At 37.7% G+C, this 18,832-nt stretch overlaps 2 protein-coding genes across 9 annotated transcripts in view; both read left to right on the forward strand.

Moving 5' to 3' along the window:
* The window catches only part of ESRP2 (epithelial splicing regulatory protein 2), a 93,909-nt gene that overhangs the window by 1,088 nt on the left and 73,989 nt on the right, over positions 1-18,832 (forward strand). For all 8 annotated transcript variants that reach the window (XM_048317054.1, XM_048317061.1, XM_048317058.1 and 5 more), the window contains exon 2: positions 7,275-7,359. The gene's annotated coding sequence lies outside the window, so the exon portion shown is untranslated. The remainder of the gene's footprint in view (positions 1-7,274; positions 7,360-18,832) is intronic.
* On the forward strand, positions 12,896-13,906 carry LOC125332330 (leukotriene B4 receptor 1-like). The gene has a single exon (XM_048317096.1). The coding sequence runs from the start codon at positions 12,896-12,898 to the stop codon at positions 13,904-13,906; it is 1,011 nt and encodes a 336-aa protein (XP_048173053.1).

Below are 18,832 nucleotides of genomic sequence, written 5' to 3' on the forward strand. Positions count from 1 at the left end.
CAACAACTTCTGTGATTCCTGAAGACGGACGTGTCAGAGATTTGTGTGTGAAGGCAGAATCTGGTAAATCAGATATACAGCCTACTGAGAGGAGTTTAGAAAAATTATGTTGTCTTGGCATTGACATGGAAGGAGAAGAATACATCTTCCTCCTGAAATAAGAGAAGAAAAAGCAACAAATCATTTAAGGAGGGTAAGGCTAAGGCTAAATCTAGACTCGCCTTTTTCTAGGCAGCAGCCACACCTTGTGTATTTACATCCAACAAATCCAAAGACAGGTGCTTAGTCACTGTGCAAGTGCTGACATGAAATGACCTCCTACTAAAACAAACTGCAGGGTGTGCAAGTATGACTGACTAAAACTGATTGCAACAGTGAACCTGGTGTACGAATTAAAAGTTACAAAATGCAGCAAAAGACCTTATGGGAGGGTAAAACAGTATTTAAAAGAATGACTGTGTCTGAAATCAGTTTTCTCTCATTGTCAAAAGCCCCAAAATGCACATGTCCAAATAGCCTGGCTGGGATCACTTGTACTGTGACGCAAGGTTCAAAGAATGACACCTGTCAAGTCCTCTTCATCTTGTGGGTTTTCTCGGGTGGCATCAAAGCATCATCTTGGGACAGATTTTCTGTGCCTTGCTGTAGGCATCTCAAGCACAGGCCTTTTGGGCTTGATGTACACTTTGCATTTGTCGGCATTTACAAGTGCTCCTATTGATTATCACATAGGTATCACTTCTGTAACCATTTCCTCATCAATTCTACTCAAGATGTCTTCAAACCAATCTTAATATTTCCTTTACAAATCTCTGTGCTGTTTTGAAAGCTGGGAATGTCTTCGCACTTCACTAAAATACTTTCCATCTAATTCTGTTCCAGGAAAAGGCTTCTAAGCACATAATAGCTATTCCTGCAACCCCAGGCTCTTTAGATAACTGTCTTTCAGCTGGTGAATCAAGTAGTGTATGTTGGTTTTTTCCTTTTATTGTGTCCTTTTGTGAGATCAGGACCATTTGCATTTAAACACAAAGTAAATTAAGCTCTTTGCCTTTGTAAGGTTTAAATATGCACAGCAAATTTCTGTTTTCACACTGAGTGCCTGGTCCTGTTGTCACTCACACCAACAAACCCAGGAGCCTGGACACACGGCATTGCTTTCCAGCTGATGATACCCTGCTATTAATTGAGTCAGTGTAACTATTTCCAGGGGCTGTTTTGTTAGAAGAGCAATCCAGCTCTTTCTCCACAGAGAATGACTTGACAACAGGGCATGACTTCCCAACAGCAGTTCGGGAACATGACCCTGTGTAGCCACACAGAAATCTACCAGTCATCACCCAAGGCAGATTCAAAGAATAACAGAACCAACAGAACTATACATCTGAACTGCCAGTAAAATGCCAGCCAGGTTATTATTTTATGAAATTCATTCTATATACTGCTTCCTTCACATGTTTCGTATCCAAAGCTGCCTAGAAATGGAAAATGAAGTTGTTACAGTTGAACTACTGATAAAAGGAGTACTGCATCTTTTTCACTTATGTATGAAATGAAAAAAAATCATTATCCATAATTCAGAGGCCAGTGTGTTACCACTGTAGAATTTTTTTTTTATGTTCATAATCCATCTTCTAAGAAAATATTCTTTACTTCTTCCAAAAAATCCACACCATAGAAATAAATTATATTAAACACCAGAAACTACGGTGTCAGTAGCATTATCTTTGTTTAAGACTTTTTGAGGGCTTTCACTGGCAACTTGACAGAAATTGTGAGTTGGATATGAGTTTGCACACTGGTTATTTAAAAGTAACAATCCTTTCCAGAAATCTACTGTTTGCTTAAATGTCTTTTATTTGATTGAACAGAATTCTCTGTTTGCCTCTGATCCTTGCCATTTAAGTGGTGTTTGTATTGGCTCAAATACCCTCAAACAGGACTGTGCTGAGTTACACGAGTAGAAGACAGCCAGTTTCAAAGAAAGATTTGAAGACAACCAAAAGCGTTGTCACAAATCTACTCTGTCCTTGCACCTCAGAGCAGTAGCACAGTCCCGGGGCACAATCTGACATATTTGAACTGGGGCTGCAAAGACACTTCCTCCTTTCACTTCTCCCTGCTTCCTCAGCACTTCACATCCACTTCCATATTGTTGCCTATGGTTCTGCTCAGTAGCATTAGGACTGTAAACAAAACTTGTGTTCCTCATTGTCTTTCTGGCTAAATTTGGTTACAGTGTCAAAGAGGGACTGGAAAAAAGGGAAGAGGGCAATTGGGTAGTGGGAGTACTGAAATATAGACTTACATAAACATCAACCCACAAACTCAGAGCCAGGGTAGGATAACCACAATTAACAGATTAACAGTCACTGTCATCTCTCTATCTTCAAACCTTTAAGCCATATAATAGAGATCGTATTACTCCTTTGACTCATGTTTTGCTAAAGCAAATCAGTTTGTCCTTGTAAACCATCCATGTAATAGAGCTTCATAGTAAATTGTGAAGATTTAATTACTAACAAGCTGAATTTCAGAATTCCTGCTCAAAGAGAATTTTGTTAGAATCTGTGAGTGAGAAATTTTTAGCAAGAATGCTCAGACTTAAATAGTGGGACTTTTACTCAAGATTTACTCAGAGCTGGTATTCTGGGTTGGACTACTGAAGAATTTTGGAATTGGAGCTAGGCAATATATGGAATTAAAAAAAATTTAAAAATAAAGGGTGGCATGGGAAGATGAAAAGGGGAGATACAATTTTGTGTAGGATGAATATATGAGGAAAAGTGTTGAAAATATAATCCATGTTGTGATGAAAACTGAGTAGGTTGAACCCTCAGGGACAGTTTATGTCTTGCATAAGTTCCCACAAAGTACAACTTCCCAGCACATTGCAAGAGTTGTAGAACCTGACACCTTTTGCTGTGCAGAGAAACTGAGGCCCTCTGAGGTAGAAAGCTGTCAAGGTGGTTGTAATCTGCAGACAAGGTACTTTTTTCTGTGAAGAGAAGATTTGGAGAAAAAGCAGAATTTGGCATGCTTAACAAGTCTTACAAGAATTAGGGTGGTTGGAGAGGGCACAGTGACATGAGTCAAGCAGCAGCATTTCAGGATTCTAGTCCACAGATAATGAAAAGGCAAGAGCCCACTGTTTAATGAGCAGTTTCATCCAGTGTCACACCTGTTTGGTATCCCAGCCGGACAGGGTGTCTGGGAAGTCACAGAGAAATACAGGGCTTAGGAAATCTGCTAGCTCAGAGCTACTTCTGAAGAGACACAACACTGCTACTTCTGCATCCGATGGATTACTGACAAAAGTGAATCCATCTCTGCAAACACAAGTGTGTCCAGAAGAACTGAAACTGGTGTCAGTAATTTAGTAATGTATTGAAGGGGATGTTAGTCTTTGCCTAGTCTCCATAAGGTTTCACTCACTCATTTTCGGTGCTAAATTTTTCCAACACTGAAGGATGGAAAAACATCTGACCCTGATCACATTTGTTGAGAGACTTCGCTTCAGCCTGTAAGAAACAATCTGAGAGTTCCTCTTTAGTTGGTGCATTAAAAAATGAGAGTTTACCTGAGCTTAAAAGATATGTAAAGATTTTTTTCTTCATTTTATAATTATGTCTCTTTGGCTCTGAAATGTGTATGCAATCCCACCAAAAGATACATCTGTAAAGCAAATGTCATCTTAGATGTGAAGATGTAATGTCCATAGACCACCCATTTATTTTCTATCCTTTGAATCCAGATTATCACATTAAAAACTAGATATGAATAGGAAAACTGACTACACTTAAAAACCAAATAGGACAGACCCACATTTTAGCAGACCCACATTTTAGCAAAGTTTCTTGATTAACATTAAAAACAAACAAAATTAACAAGATTAACAAAATTAATTGTTAAGATCTGAATTTTGACTGCCACTGAATGTAAAAATAAATGCCTGATCTGCTGTTTTGCTGGTACCATGTTCTACAGTAAGAGATAGGCTACAAATGCACAGGCACTTTACTGTCCCGTCCTTTGGGCAGATTAAGTTATAAAGTATTGCTTGATGATTCCTGTAAGGACACAGTTTCCTTCTAGGCTGAGGGACACAGGCAGGTGGGAACAGTTAATCATGGGGCAATGGCTGAATCAGCAGCATCATGAATAGCATCATGTGAGGCTCTATCAAACATGTCAGTGCAAAAATACAGAGAAATTAAGGTTGGAAGGGACTTTTGAAGGTCATTATTTTAATCCTTTGTTCAAATCATAGCTATGATCAAATTTGGATCAGGACAATTATTTTGTTAGTTCTGTTGGGCAAATAAGTGAATGTCAAATGAATATTCTAATAAAATTCCACCATTTCCTTTAACACATTCCTGCTAACAACACTGAATAAAGGACATATTAAACAGGCAGCAGTGAACTGACCTGTCATGTTTTAACCTGAGTAATGATATTTTAGAGACCCTTGTGGACATATTAGAAATGGGAAGCTTACCAAAGGCTATCTGGACATAGTACTTTGAGAAGATGGATTTAGTTGGAATTTTTTTTTTTTTAAATTAGTATGCTAAAGACAGCTTGAGATGTTGTAAATATTGTTGCCATGCTATAATGACAATAGACTCACACTCATAAGAGTTTCTTCATGGTATGGTGAAATTAATTTGGCTATCAGTGCTTGGCAGCTGGGAATGAAGCTGCTCAGATTACAAGCCAGAGAAGCAGTAAAAAATGGGTACTGCTATCATGTGACATGAAAACAAATTTTCTGCTGAAAGCAAGAAATACATGAGTGTTCCTGTAAAAGGTTGTACCATTATGAAGCAATTTCAACTCTTCTACTTGTACCTCATTGTAACATAACTTGTGAAGATGGTTCTGCTGTGTTTGTGTGCTGCAAAGATGCATTGGTTAGCTGCAGAAAACAGTTCTCTCAAAGCTGCTCTCTTACTCTGTTTTATTGGGTATTTCCTCATGTTGGCAATCTGCTAGACAGTACTGATGTTTTTCTTTTGTGTTTACACAAGATGATTGTTCTCAGATAATACAGAAAGACTAATAGTGTTTAAAATGTGAGTTCTTTATAAATGTGTGTTTAAAATCTGGTTTTATATCCTTTACAGTTGTCTTCTTGATATCTGTATAAACTTTTATAGAAGTCAGTATTACATAATGACAACAACCTAGCAAATCTCCTAAATTACAAAATTGAGCCTAACACTGTTCAAAACTTCCATCAGAGGACTAGAACATGGGTAAAGTTTGTGACTGGATCTGTGATTTGTCATGCCAAGGGGGATCCCTAGTAATTTTATCAATGGATACTCATCAGCAGTGTCTAGCAAGAGTCTTAGCCATGTTTTCCATACTATGTTGTCTGTTTTTCACTCACTAACAGACCTCAGAATGTGCCAAAAACCAACCCTTTGTATCAGGGTAAGTTGCACATGGCAAACACTTTACTGGGCCAACATGAGGTAGATGCAGCTAACCCCAAGGGGAGCCAGGGCAGCACAGCTGCAGCGAGAGCTTCAGTGACACCGTGGGCAGATACCACAGGACTTGGTGAATAGTCACAAACTCAAAAGACAGGAAAACAACAATCATGAGAGAAAGAGTAGTCACACATTTGCTTTGTCAGAAGAGATATTAAAGAGATACAATTCAATACCATAGAGGATTAAATGCTTCCCACACAGCCAGACATAACAAGACACAAAGCTACCAAGAAAAAAGTAACAGATGCAATTAAAGCTGCCTTTCATACAATACCAAATAATGGCAATTTTAGATTATACTTGACTTATAGTGGTTTAAGCACAGAATAGGGGACACAGCAGAGATAAAAAGCTCTACCAGTCAGAGGATAACCTATGGTTTAAGGATTACAAGGTAATTGCATCACATGAGGAGTTCTATGATTGTGGAGCATCTGGAGTAAATGAAGGAAGAATGACACAGTGACCTTTGGAACAAAGTCTTCTAAGTCTTAGAGCACAGACTGGCATTGAGAAAGACAAAAGCTAATTATTATTTTTGTGGTTTGAATGTAAACTAAACTAATCCCCAATTAGAAAAAAAAAAAAAAAGCCAAAAAACCCAACATGTTTGAGTGCAGTATGGCCAGCCCTGTTACACTGCAGCAGGGTGAGACAGACTGGAGATGAGGGAACTTTGACCTCTGTGTGTCTCGATTTCTTTTGCTTTCCGTCATCAGCACGCTGTGATTTAATTGAACTATTGAATTTCAGAACTAGTCTGTTGTCTGGTCCTCTGTCTGAAAGAAACAAAATACCTGAATGAAGAGACAGTGAGAAGATGATGAAAAGCATGGGACGATTTCTATATGGGGTATAGGAAGGTATATAGGTATATTCATGTGTGTAAGAACTCTTCAGTCTGCAACTAAGAAATGACTGACAGATGTAGGGTTTAATCAAGGAAGGACTGTGGAAAGGATGAACATGGATGTGCTGTTCACTCTTTTTCCAGCATATGAACTGTGGGGAGCCAGCTGGAGCCAACAGGAGACCAGCAAACAAGCAAGAGGAGGTGGGTCTTCACACAGCGTGGATCAAAGCTGCAGCGCTAAAAGTTCACATGAGTTCAAGGATGGGCTTAGGAAGTCTACAGAATAAATGTCCACAAAGCTTTATTAGACACACAGAAACCATCCCTGATTCAGGAAACTCCTCAGCTGTAATTCACTGAATGCCAGAGTATATGTAGGACAAGTATAGACACAAATGGCTTGTTCTTACATTCTTCTCTAAGCACCTGCTTGTGGCTGCTACCAGAGACAAGATACTGGGCTAAAAGTACTTTTTGATCTGACTTAACACTAGAACATAAGAAATAATTCTGCCTAAAACCAGATCACATAATTAGCCTCAAGAGTCAAATATAGGAAAAGTATGACATCAGATGATTTTACAGTCTATTAGCTTTACATTCTATTAAATTCCATAAATAATTAACTTTTTTAACTAAGAAAATGGTGCTACCACTTTCTTCCAGTGAAAGCACTTGCTTCATTTAATAGAGAAGTTATCATTGTTCAGTCATTTCTAATATTATATAAAAGTTCTACAGAAACAATAGCTCATATTACAGAATGATAAAAAATTACCTGTGCCTGAAGTTTGCATATCTTACACTATTTCCATACAATATATTATGTGTGTACAATATATATGTGTTTACTAAATAGCTGTTAGTGTAGCTCTGTGTAGCATCTCAGAATCAATCCTGATTACTTTTTGTTTCAGATTAAGAATGCTTGGACAAGACCATTCTGAAGAGCAGCATGGCACAGGGTGCTCGTTTCTCTGGCTATGCAGAAAAGAATGTCAGGTATGCTAATTACTAAGTGACTGAGCACACAGGCATTCCTAACACACATGGTGCCTACTACAGAGCAGGAGAAAGATCCTTGTGTTCCCCATAAAATCAGTACAGTCTTTCTAATTTCAGCACAGTTTACCAGCCTCCTGACACAAGGCCACAAAATCAAGACTTCATGTCACACTGGGACCCAAGCTTAAGGTGTGTGTAATAAAGGAATTAAATAAGTCTTCAAAGGTGCTCAAATCTGCTGAACAGGGTTGTTTCACAACCCAAGAGATCACAATGTGATCTGCTTTACAAAGAGAAGACACAAATGGAAACTACACTGAAGAACCAATTGTTAATATAATTACCAACTTTCCAAACTTTGTTCCTTCAGAGGCATAGAAAATGAAAATTATTTCTTAAAATGAATGTTATTTTTTGTCACAGAGGGAGCTGTCCGTACTGTATCAGGTAAAACAGAATGTAGCACTGGAAATGGATATGTATCAAAACAGAATGCAGAGAGGTAGAAATACAAGTATTTCGAAAATAATGTGATGTACAAGACAAAAAAAAGACATTGTGATTTTTCTCCATAAGTTTGTTGACATTTTAATCACAATCACCTAACCTTCTTATGCAAAGGAATCAGTTTTGTGGAGACCCATGGCCTTGAACGTCGTGCACCCTGTGCAGAGAAAGGCAGCACCGCCGGGCCTGCAGGCTCAGCCAAAAACCAAGGGATGGTTTCCCAGTGCCGCCCTGTGTTGCAAACACAGAAGTGCACGGAGAGCCCCTTCCACGCGGGCAGAACAGCTGCCGTCTGGTGCTGCTGCTCAGGCACTGCAGAGTATCTGTTTGTGGGTTTTTAATCACAGGTCTTTCACTGAGACGTGCTTTGCTAAAAACTTTCTTTCATCACTGCTGAATAACAAAAAGAGACATTGATCATATAGCAAAATAATATCTCTGTGCAATCCCAGTAAACAAGGTGGAAATGGCAGTAGATTTGGCTAAACTATAAAAAAATAAATCAAGTAATACTTAGCAGCAAGTCATCCAAGTAGTATTGTCATCTGTAACTTATTACTCAAAAGGAGGAGCATGTAAACAGTGTATTTGATTTACTCAGTAGCAACTATAGTGCCAGATATGCTTGTATTGTTAAGGATTTTGGCTAGCAACAGTTTGTGTACAAATAGCTCCTTAGTGGTAGCTGATACTGAACAGGCCAGTCTTGCCCTCGATTGTAACAAATCTATGTATTTTCTGTTCAAAATCTTGTCCTGGAACAGGACACTAAAACTGTATACGTTTATAATGTCAAGAAAAGGTATCTATAGGTTTTTCCATAATCTCTGCATAATTGTTGTTCATATTCCTGCTTACAGTCAGAATTATGAATACAGTTCTACACTATCTTAATTAAGACCTCTAATCTAATGCACCTGGTATGTCTGTACAAGGAAAATATTTTTCTGTGGTTTTCACCATGGGAACATGTTCTGATTACCAGTGATCAGTCTATTAGGGCAAGAAGGGTGCTGGTATGTAAGCATGTCTGATGCACATACAACAGGTGCCTTGGAAGCACTTCCCTGTCACAAGTCCTAAAGCAGTTTTCCCTGAACATAACGAACAGGAAATATTTTCTCTATCCAGCCATATAAAACTATCGTTATTTACTACAGAGCTGGGTAAGGAATACAGATTTTTAATGATGTTAGAATACTGATTAACAACAATTCACACAGAACAGAATATTTCAAACTTCATGGTGCGAAGTACACATCTTTTATTATATTCTGGAACTGATCCCAAGTTCTTCCCTAGGTTATTTTCTCTCTGATAAAGCAGCACTGGGAGTGCTCTTATTTGGATTTGCTACCCCATGGGCTGCTGTCACAAACACAGCAAAACCTTAGAAATATCTGCTGTGTGTCTTTTCCTACACTGCACTTCCCTTTTCAGTAATTGCAGAGCAGAGACATTATTAGCTACTGCCCACCTCCATGAAATCCCTTATATAGGAGCCCCTCCTGTAGTCAAGAAAACAACGTTTAGATCAGCTGTGAAGTAGTCCATAGTTTTTTGATCAAGGCTAAGTGTGGCACTTCCACAATGTCCTCAGTAGCACATGCAATTGAGTTTGTTCTAAGACATTTGTACAAAACCTGCAAATACACCTTGATTCAATGGCTGAAGAACTGGGGGGTTCAGACTAATAACTCCTTCCCTTTGATATTAACAGACAAATGAGGTTATAACATCAATCTGCAGTGTGTCAGCAGATATGTGATACTTCATAATCATTATTCTACAATCATTTACTAGACAATCATCCAGGGGATCCTTCTGAAGACAAAATATAAAGTGGGTTTTACAAGTCTCCTTGGTAGAGTTCTAGATACAAGTTCCACATTCTGGATTTGCCATGCATCTGCTACTCTGTAAATCCTTACAGGGATGCTCTTACTGCGTGGAGGGGTGGATACACTTTGAACAGAGGCTCTTAGCATTTTGAAGTGAAACTCTGATTCTCAGAATAAATATGCAAAAGGTGGAAATATCAATTACAATTTACATTTAGGGGTGCAAACACAGCTGTTGGAAAATGCTCAGGGGTAGTGTAAATTATAGAGCATTCACCAGAGGGAAGCTCATGCATTCATTCAGAGTAAAATAAATAATTTGAAGGTTGAGAGAAACACAGCCCTGATACTTAAGCTGAAGCAAACTCTATTCAAGCACAGGCTTTTTGAGCTTGGAAAGTTTTCAGAAGTTATTTGCCAATCTAAAGGTAACAGACTTACAGAAAATTTCCTGTATTGGTGACTGAGTTGTTGCACTACATATAATATGCATGCACACAAAAAACATAAATTGTTTTGGTTTTTTTTAACACACAGATGCAGCCTAGTTTCACTGCTGTGATGGAGTAGACCAGAACTTCTGTGGTCCAAAGTCTAAATGCATTCATACATTAAAGCCCACCCACATGTGGTCACTAGAGTGAGTAAGATACTGAATTGTTTAGCCACTGTTGTGTTTAGCATGTTATTGGCTACATTACATTGCTCCCCCTCTTAATGGGAATATTTGCTAAATTGCCCATAAAGTTTGTGTGCTACTAATGTAAATTTGATAAATAGCAGCCAGACACTTTTAGAGAATATTAAAGACAGCTTACAGTCTGAAGTTTTCATAGTGATCCAACAGTCACAGAGAGCTGCTCAGAAACATGCTCCTGACCTACTGTTAACTCCAATGTCTGAGATATTTGGTCTAATAGCCTGGCTTCAGAGTCTTACTCAAGGAAATCTTAGCAGTTCAACACTTCTCTGGGATTTTTTTGAAACAGAAGTTCCAGGCTGTGGCTGCAATTCAGAGATTCGTTTGTTTTCTTGTTTAAATGAGAGATACAGCCAGAGGCAGGGGCTGTCTGGCAAGCAAACTTCAACTCAAGTGGAGAAACGTGTTTCTGGAAAATGTAAGGGCAGATGCTCCGGAAGTTCAGCCAGATCTATACACTACTGGATTAGAACTGTACTCATACCAATGGTTCAGACAACTGCTCTTTTCCACCAAAAGTAAAGTTTTAGAGAGGAAAATCCTACAGAGGTGTCACACAATGGTACAGAACATACAGGTGCTTTTAGGGATCCTTGGTAGAACGAGGACAAGGTTGTAGCTACAATTAGAGCTTCATTATGAGGTAAAAATTCACTCATCAGCATACCTTATTGTTATCTACAATTTCTAGCAGTTAGTGTACCTTACTGCTGCACAGGATTTTTAGCAATTATCCCAGCTTTCAGTTAAGCAGAATTTCTTGTAATCAGTGTAGCTTTCTTTACTATCTAGAGCCTTTGGTTATGTAGGCTTTTAGTCACCTGGGCTCTCTGCAATTCAAGTCAAAGTCTTGATAATCGGTGTGTGACACAACAATCATAATCTAGATTGACTTTACTTAAAGAACCTGCCAGTCCCTGTAGCACTGGATGACAAGAGATACTGGACATCTCTCCTTGATTATCTTTTTCCCAATAAAAATCTGCAATTTAGTTCAATCTAGATATGCCACTGGCAATAAATTAAAAATAGTCTATGAAGGTACTTCTGGAGAAATAATGTATGTAAAGGTGATTTCATTAGAAGAAGAGATACTGCCCAGCACTTCTCCCATTAGTTAATTTTCACAAGTGGTTTCCAGAAATTCCCTTCAGAATACAAACAACTTGTTTCAGATTTTCCCCTACCCGATGCTCATTAAGTGTGGTGAAAAAAAAGGAACTGGAATCATGTATCAGATTAAATCCCAATTTAAATCTTTATTACACAAATAGTATTTTAAAGATATAATACTTACTTCAGTGGGGTTATTCTGGATTTGCTTTCGATCTCATTATACTCTTATGAGAGCAAAACTGGCTAAGCTGCTTTGGGGGTGCTCATGTTGCAATCCTTTTTCCATGGTGAAAAATACTTTTTGACTTAATACTATGCACTGTGTTTGCCAGGTTTGTAAAATTAAGGAAATAATCTGTGTCACGTTCTTAAATTTAAGAAAGCTATAAATAACTCCTTTGTTTCTGTGAACCTTTTTTTATGGTAAATACCCTTCCAGTTCCACTTCCTGAATATTTCTGTTGGCTCTGCTGTTCTAGTTCCTCCTTTAACATTTTAGAAATGAACTTCAAAAGATGTTTCGAGATCAGGATAGCAAAATGGTTTCATACTCTTTGGCTAGACTCTGAAGAACTTAGGATTCATTTAGGATTTGAATACTGCACTGACTACCAAGTTTCCTAGGAAAAGTCATGAAGTTATAGCCCATTGCTGGCGCAGCAGGACAATAACATAATGATATATTTTCTCTCTGACATGAAGCATCTCCTATAACTCTACCTCCCCACTGAATATTCTGATGGTTATTGTTTGGTACAGTACAAATAGGACAAGTGTTGATTTCCTTTATGCCAGGGTATTTCTAAAATATGTTTGACTCTTTTCTGCAGAATTAAAAAAGATGACATGAAGGTAGTAAGCACACTTTTTTGTGCTTTAAAATTCATGTCAAACGTGTAATGCACATTTTTAGTTTACCTACCACCCCTCTTTTTTTTGTTTTTATAAAGTGCTGAGTTTATTCATAGGAGCAAGAATAGAATAGCATAAAAAGGGTTTCTTTCTCCTCACTGCCGTTGATTAGATCAGTAAGATCACAACAGTAGCAAGTTTCTTTAAATAGGGACACTTTAGAAAGACTAGCAACATGCTTTAAAATTTGCTGAAGCACAATGGATGTATAACTAACAGCAAAGTCAGGTCCTGTACTGTATTTTTATTTTTGCTTTGTATGCAAAAATACCCGTCCTCCTAAACAACCGGAACTGTCATATGTGGTCAGATGTCTGTAAGAGTGAGCATGAGGATGTGAGCTCATAGTCTGTATTAGCCTTCAGAACACCAGCTAGAGGAGAACTTTCAAGTAGTTTGCCAACACCTTCAGAATAAAGCAGAGCGCAGAGCAACCAAGAACGGAAGAATTTCCAGAATGAGTCAAGCTGAGGAAAGCAGTGTCAACTCAACATGGAATATTGTGAGGTCAGTAGTCTGCATAATACTGAGCTTGTCATTTATTATCGGCACCCCTGGAAACTGCATCGTCATCTGGACTGTTTGTACAAAAATGAAGCAAGTATCTCTTTCAGTCCTGCTGATCTTGAACCTGGCCATTGCTGATGTCCTTGTACTGATCACTTTACCAGTTTGGATTTACTCCTTTGCTGACTCATGGATTTTTGGAGTCATCTTCTGCAAAATTCTGGTTTTCATTATTTACTGCAGCATGTATGCCAGTATATTTCTGATTACAGCACTCAGCTTGGAGCGACTAATGGCTGTGTTTTACCCTTTCACAATTCAAACATACAGAAGAAAAGGAAAAATTTCTTTGATTGTGTTCCTCATTTGGTTCCTGTCTATTGCTTTTGGCATTTCTGTCATTCCATTTCAAGAGACAGAAGAAACGAACGGTCGACTTTTATGCACGTGTCGCAACTACTCTTCTAATAGACAGAAAGTGTTATATCTTCTGCTGGAGACCCTTGCAGGTTTTGTAATCCCTTTCTTAATCATTTGCACTTGTTATGTGTGTGTTGCAAGAAGAATAAGCAGGATGACTTACCACTCCAAGCAGCGATCAGAACGTCTCATTGCCAGCATTGTGGTGGCGTTCATTCTGTGCTGGGTCCCTCACCATCTCTTTAACATCCTGGATATTATTTCAATTGAAACAGAACTCTCTAATGAGGCGATGTCCTTGGCACTGGAAGAAATTGTAGACAAAGGAGTGTACATCTCTGGAGCACTCGTATTCATCAGTAGCTGTATTAACCCTCTGCTTTATGCTTTTGCTGCACGAAGGTTTCAGAATCACCTGAGGTTTGCCAAGATGTCAAAGCTGTTTGAACAGATCAGTCAGACTGTAACAGAGGAAGACAAGAAAAGAAGTCTGGTTGTAGCCAAACATGAAGATCCTTTGATAGGCACAGAAAATCTCTGACAGTGAATAATCTGTGCCATTCCTTCAGCAGTCCTTTCTCATCATACTCTCAGTTTCATTTATTGAGCAGTTCAGGGAAAGCTGGAGATAAAGAAAAGCTTTTTGGGTTTTTTTCTTGTGTGTTTTATAACAATTGGCATTGACAACTCAGTTCATAACATAATATTTCCATCATGAAATGAGCACTATTCCACTGTTGCTGAGAGCCTCAGCAAGGTAGCTAAAAGCTCAAATTGTAAGAAATGCAGCATTTTAACTTTCCATTAAAATTATTTCTGATTTCTACAAAGTCTGTGTGCAGAAAACAGAAAAGAACTGCTTGTGGAAAGGAGAGATTTTGAAAGCTTCTAACTAAGTTTTTCTTCAGAAAAAAAGTTACTGCATATTCAAAAATCCTTATATAATCTAAAGTTTTAAGAAGTTAAATTCTTTATATGGGTTAGAATGGTTTTTAAATGTACTAATGACACAAAACTCTTCTGGCTTGATGGAAAATCTAAAGTTGTTTTTATTCATTACTTTATTTAAGTTTGAAAGTAATAAGGGTTTTTTACACAGTCAAGCTCGTTTACTGCATTATCTTGGGGTAGTAGGTTTGAACAAGTCAAATGTGGAGTGTGACATCCCTCCAGAAGAAGCGGGAGGTATGAGAACTGTGTGGTATGGCTAACATCACTGCAGACTGCATGCTATATTTGATGTCAAACACATTGCATGCTTCAGTGGCAATTAACTATTGGTGTATTAAATATATATACTTTGAGTATCCTCAAAATTTTTGATTCAAAGAAGTTAAGCTTCCAAGATGTCTATTAAATTATGGGGGAATTGGATCATGCTCAGGTGAGGAGGAAGGAGAGGTCCCTGGTATTATTTTTTATGTGTAAGAAAGTTATGGCAGCAGTACAAAGTGTCTAATATCATAAGAACTTTGCCTTGCAAATAAAAGCAGTATTTTTTTCTTCTCTTATGGAATAGTGGACTTTGCCATAAGAAACCAATAAGACTTGTATTTGCAAGGTCTTTAGTTTTGTGAATGTGTGCAAACTCACTGTGAAAAACTGCATGGCATCAAGTGTTTGCTTTTGATGTTTTATTTATTTCAATTGTGCCTAACATATTTTATGCTTACTTTTGTTAATTTTTAAGTCAATAATTTGTAATAAGATCAAGATAACTACTGATTACGAAGCATACTGTAATTTCATATACCCTGTTCTGGACAGCTGGTAAATAGCTACATTACTCATCTTTACAAAGAAATTACAAATACTAACTAGAAGTTAATTTTTTAAGTCTGATTGTGTCACAGTAAAGGATATTTGAGTTGTATTAATTTAGCTTATAAACTAAAATAAACATGAGGAAGTAAAATCCTTAGCCGTTAATGGAAGAGTATTTCTCTAAACTTTGCATATATATTTGTTATTCCTGCTTGTTATCAAAAAGTATTTTTTCTCCTGAATAGTAGAAAAGTCCACAGCACAGAGGGTTTTTCCTTCAATAGCAAGGTCTTGTTTGCAGCACGTAGTAAGCAACAGATGAAACCCGTTAGACTTTACCCCGTCTTTTACCTACCACTCTTTTTCTCCCCTCTAATGGCTTTTAATTGCTATAGTACATTCAATATAGCAATGTGACATTATCTCACAAAAAAACCAGCAACTCCAGTTATCTACTCATAAAAAAGTGAAGCTGTTTTTTGCAATATGTTCTTGAGATAGCAATCACTCACTATTCAACAACACAGAACAGATGAGGAGATTTACTATCTCATGAGCCCATGAGCTCTGCAACTGAACTTCTAGACCACAAGGAGTCAAGCATTGCACGACTCACAGGGTGGAAGAAGACCCAGACAAACTTTAGTACAAGCTAAAGTTTTCCTTTCTATCAGTCTGTGCATGAATTTTCTGCCTCAATATTAATTTTTCACATTTTTTCTCCACTGCTTTTTACTCACGACTGCAGTACTGAAGTCCTTGTAAAACATGAGGTCCATCAAGGAGCTAGAGCTGTCCCTCTTAAGTTCTTATTAATGGCCTTGGTTCTGCCTCCAGTAGACAACCATCTCTAAGATCTGTGTTTCTTTTGAAGGCTGTTTGAGAAGTAGTAGAAGATACTAATATAGCAACCTTAACTAATTTCACTTTTATGTACAGTAAATAGAGTTAATTCTTGCCAATGTTGGTAGGCACAGTTAAAACCCCCAGTGATGTAATATTTTGTCAACACAACAGTCATGTAACTGGCACCATTAGGGCTAACCTAAAAGTACAAGCTGATGCTGCTGTCTGCTGCTTCCTTGAGCAGGTACACATCAGGTCTAGTAATGCAGCCAGATTTATCACTTCATCAGTGCTAACATGCTCTCACATCTGTCTGTTGTTGAAGCTAGATCAAAATAGTGACTTGGAGGTGAGATCAATCTTCCTAGTGAATCTTGACACACTCAGATTCTCCTGAGAAAACTGAGGCTTCATGTCATTTGAGTTCCTCTTTTTTTTTCTTACTTCCTAATCTTTCCACCCTTGTTTATGAAGTCTGCTCTGTGGTTTCAGTATCCAGCTATTTCTCATGACACAGCAAGGCAAAAGGCTGAGCTAAGAGAGAGCCACTTCAGTCACCTGAGTCAAATCACCTCAGACTACACTGAAGCACAGGGAGCATGATGCAGAGTCAGTGCAACAGTGCTTAGAACACTGAGTACTAGGAGGTGACCAGATAGTTTGAATTTCTCACATTTGTAAAAATTAATAATCTCCTAACATTTATCTCTTAACATTTCAGTATTTCTCAGCCTGAAACTTGCTGTGAACATTCCATGGATTTACATCAGGATTTTTTCACATTTACTGTAGTAGAATCATGCTGCTTAAAGTGAATTTATCTTGTATTAAATGGATTGAAGGAAAGTCTGAGGAATTTTTAGTTTGTACAGCCAATATATAAGAAGGATAGAAAAGAACATAAAGAGAAAGCATCAGCCTTACACCATTTGTTGCCTGTTGACATCAAAATGTTTATGTAGGCATCACAGTAAAAGAGTTATAACAGTTATCGGGATTAAAACAATGGAGCTTTGTGAATGTTTACAGGCAACTCGTAATTTAAGGAGTAGCACAAGGGAAATCAGAGATCCTTATCTGAAAGCAGAAACAGGGTAACTGCATTATAATAAAGAAAAACATAATTTTTTTAAACCACCAGAACATTTTCTAGGGAGAAGTAAAGCAAAAGTTATGAGACTTTTTAAAGACAGTTCAGGCTGCAGTTATGGAGCTCTTAGGGTTACAATTAACAGGACTAAATGAAAGATTTGCCTGCAGTGCTGGGGTGAAAAGGGTAAAAGAACCTGGAAGCTAACAGATGGCACAGAAACAACATAGGAATGCAAATTCTTTCACATTCAAGCAAGAGTCTGATAAAGAATAAATATTTTAGAAGATGCAAAATTAGCAAATATTAACGGTGGTGAAGGTTTTCTCTACAGGTTAGTGTACAGCCCTTGTATTCCTCCCTTTTCTGCCTATATTAGGAAAAGGGAAGCCAAAGAAAAGTTATTGGCTTTTTTGAGTAAAATATGAGAAATGAGAACTATGAGAAATAAGTTAGTCAAGATTATTAAGAATCATATATGGACTTAGAATGAAACTGAGAAGTTCAGCCATGAAAGCTGAGTATTAAAAGAGAACAGACAGGGAAGTGAAAACTATTTAGTTGTAAGGCAGTTTAAGATTTTTATGAATGCTTTCTTGTCAGATCAGTTAATCACTAAAACAGTTATTTATTAGAAAACTTCTCAGTGTGATCTCCATTGGTAGTCAATAGGTTAAAGAAAAAAAAATCCAATAAAACAGAGTTTAGAGAGACATAAGCCTATCCTCTGAGAGGGTGAGTAACTTCTGCTGCTCCTGTTAGCATTAAGAGCTGGGTGTGACCAGGGCTATGATGAGGGACACCAGGATTTCAGAAACTTTACAACACTGTTTACACTCCTAAGAAAGTTCTTGCACTGATAGGTATGGAGATAAGAGAATCATATACTATTGGATTCCTTTGTGTCTTCTTTCCCCTTAAATCAAATATGCTAAAAAATCCTGTGGATGATTCTTAGTAAGGTTCAACATTTTAAAATAGATTGAAGTTGAAGAAATGTTCAGATTAGATGAAAATTATTTTTATGGAATATGTTGAGTCAGTGATTTAAATGATAGAACTAATGAAAAAGATGCCATGAAGTCTTCAAATACAGGTTAAAGAGTCATAGCTCTTAAGTTAGGAATCCTGATTATAAGTCTGCTAAACTGCAAAATCTACTCTATCTAATAGAAGTCAGCTATCAGAACTATATCTTAATTGCAAAAGTAACTGGTCCGTCTTCAGTTTTGGCTGCACCTGTGTAGGTACTTAACAGTATATGCAGCTAAGTGCGTCATTGTTTCCACTGGCCATTAACTAGAAAACAGTGTGAACTGCACTGAGACATCTACAGTGTATTGTGATTGAAGTGAAGGGTATGTCCAGATGGTTGTAAATTGGAGGATTGGAAGTTTAGACTGCTCTTGCTAGATCTTAAACTGAAAAATCAGGCTTTTCATTTTTGCATAGCAGACCTGTTCATGGTGTGGCACATTCCATGAAAAATTAAGGGCTAAATATTTCATTTTTGGAGAATTGTGAATTTGAAGCAGTATTTATGGCCTGTCATTAACTAGGTAGTGTCACCATAAGAGCCACAACAGGAGAATAGTTGTGTGAAGATCGCTTCTAGTCACTGCATCACTGATGCTCTGGGAATATATGGCAGTGTAGACAATCTGAAACCAGGTTGCAGATTCCATATCTTAACTCTACTACATAATTTCAGAAGCTACCGTAATATTAACATTTACTGTATAATTCCTGCTGAAGTTGGTGAGTAGT

Source organism: Corvus hawaiiensis, chromosome 12, assembly GCF_020740725.1.
Source record: "Corvus hawaiiensis isolate bCorHaw1 chromosome 12, bCorHaw1.pri.cur, whole genome shotgun sequence".
In the NCBI taxonomy this organism is placed as follows: Eukaryota; Metazoa; Chordata; class Aves; order Passeriformes; family Corvidae; genus Corvus; species Corvus hawaiiensis.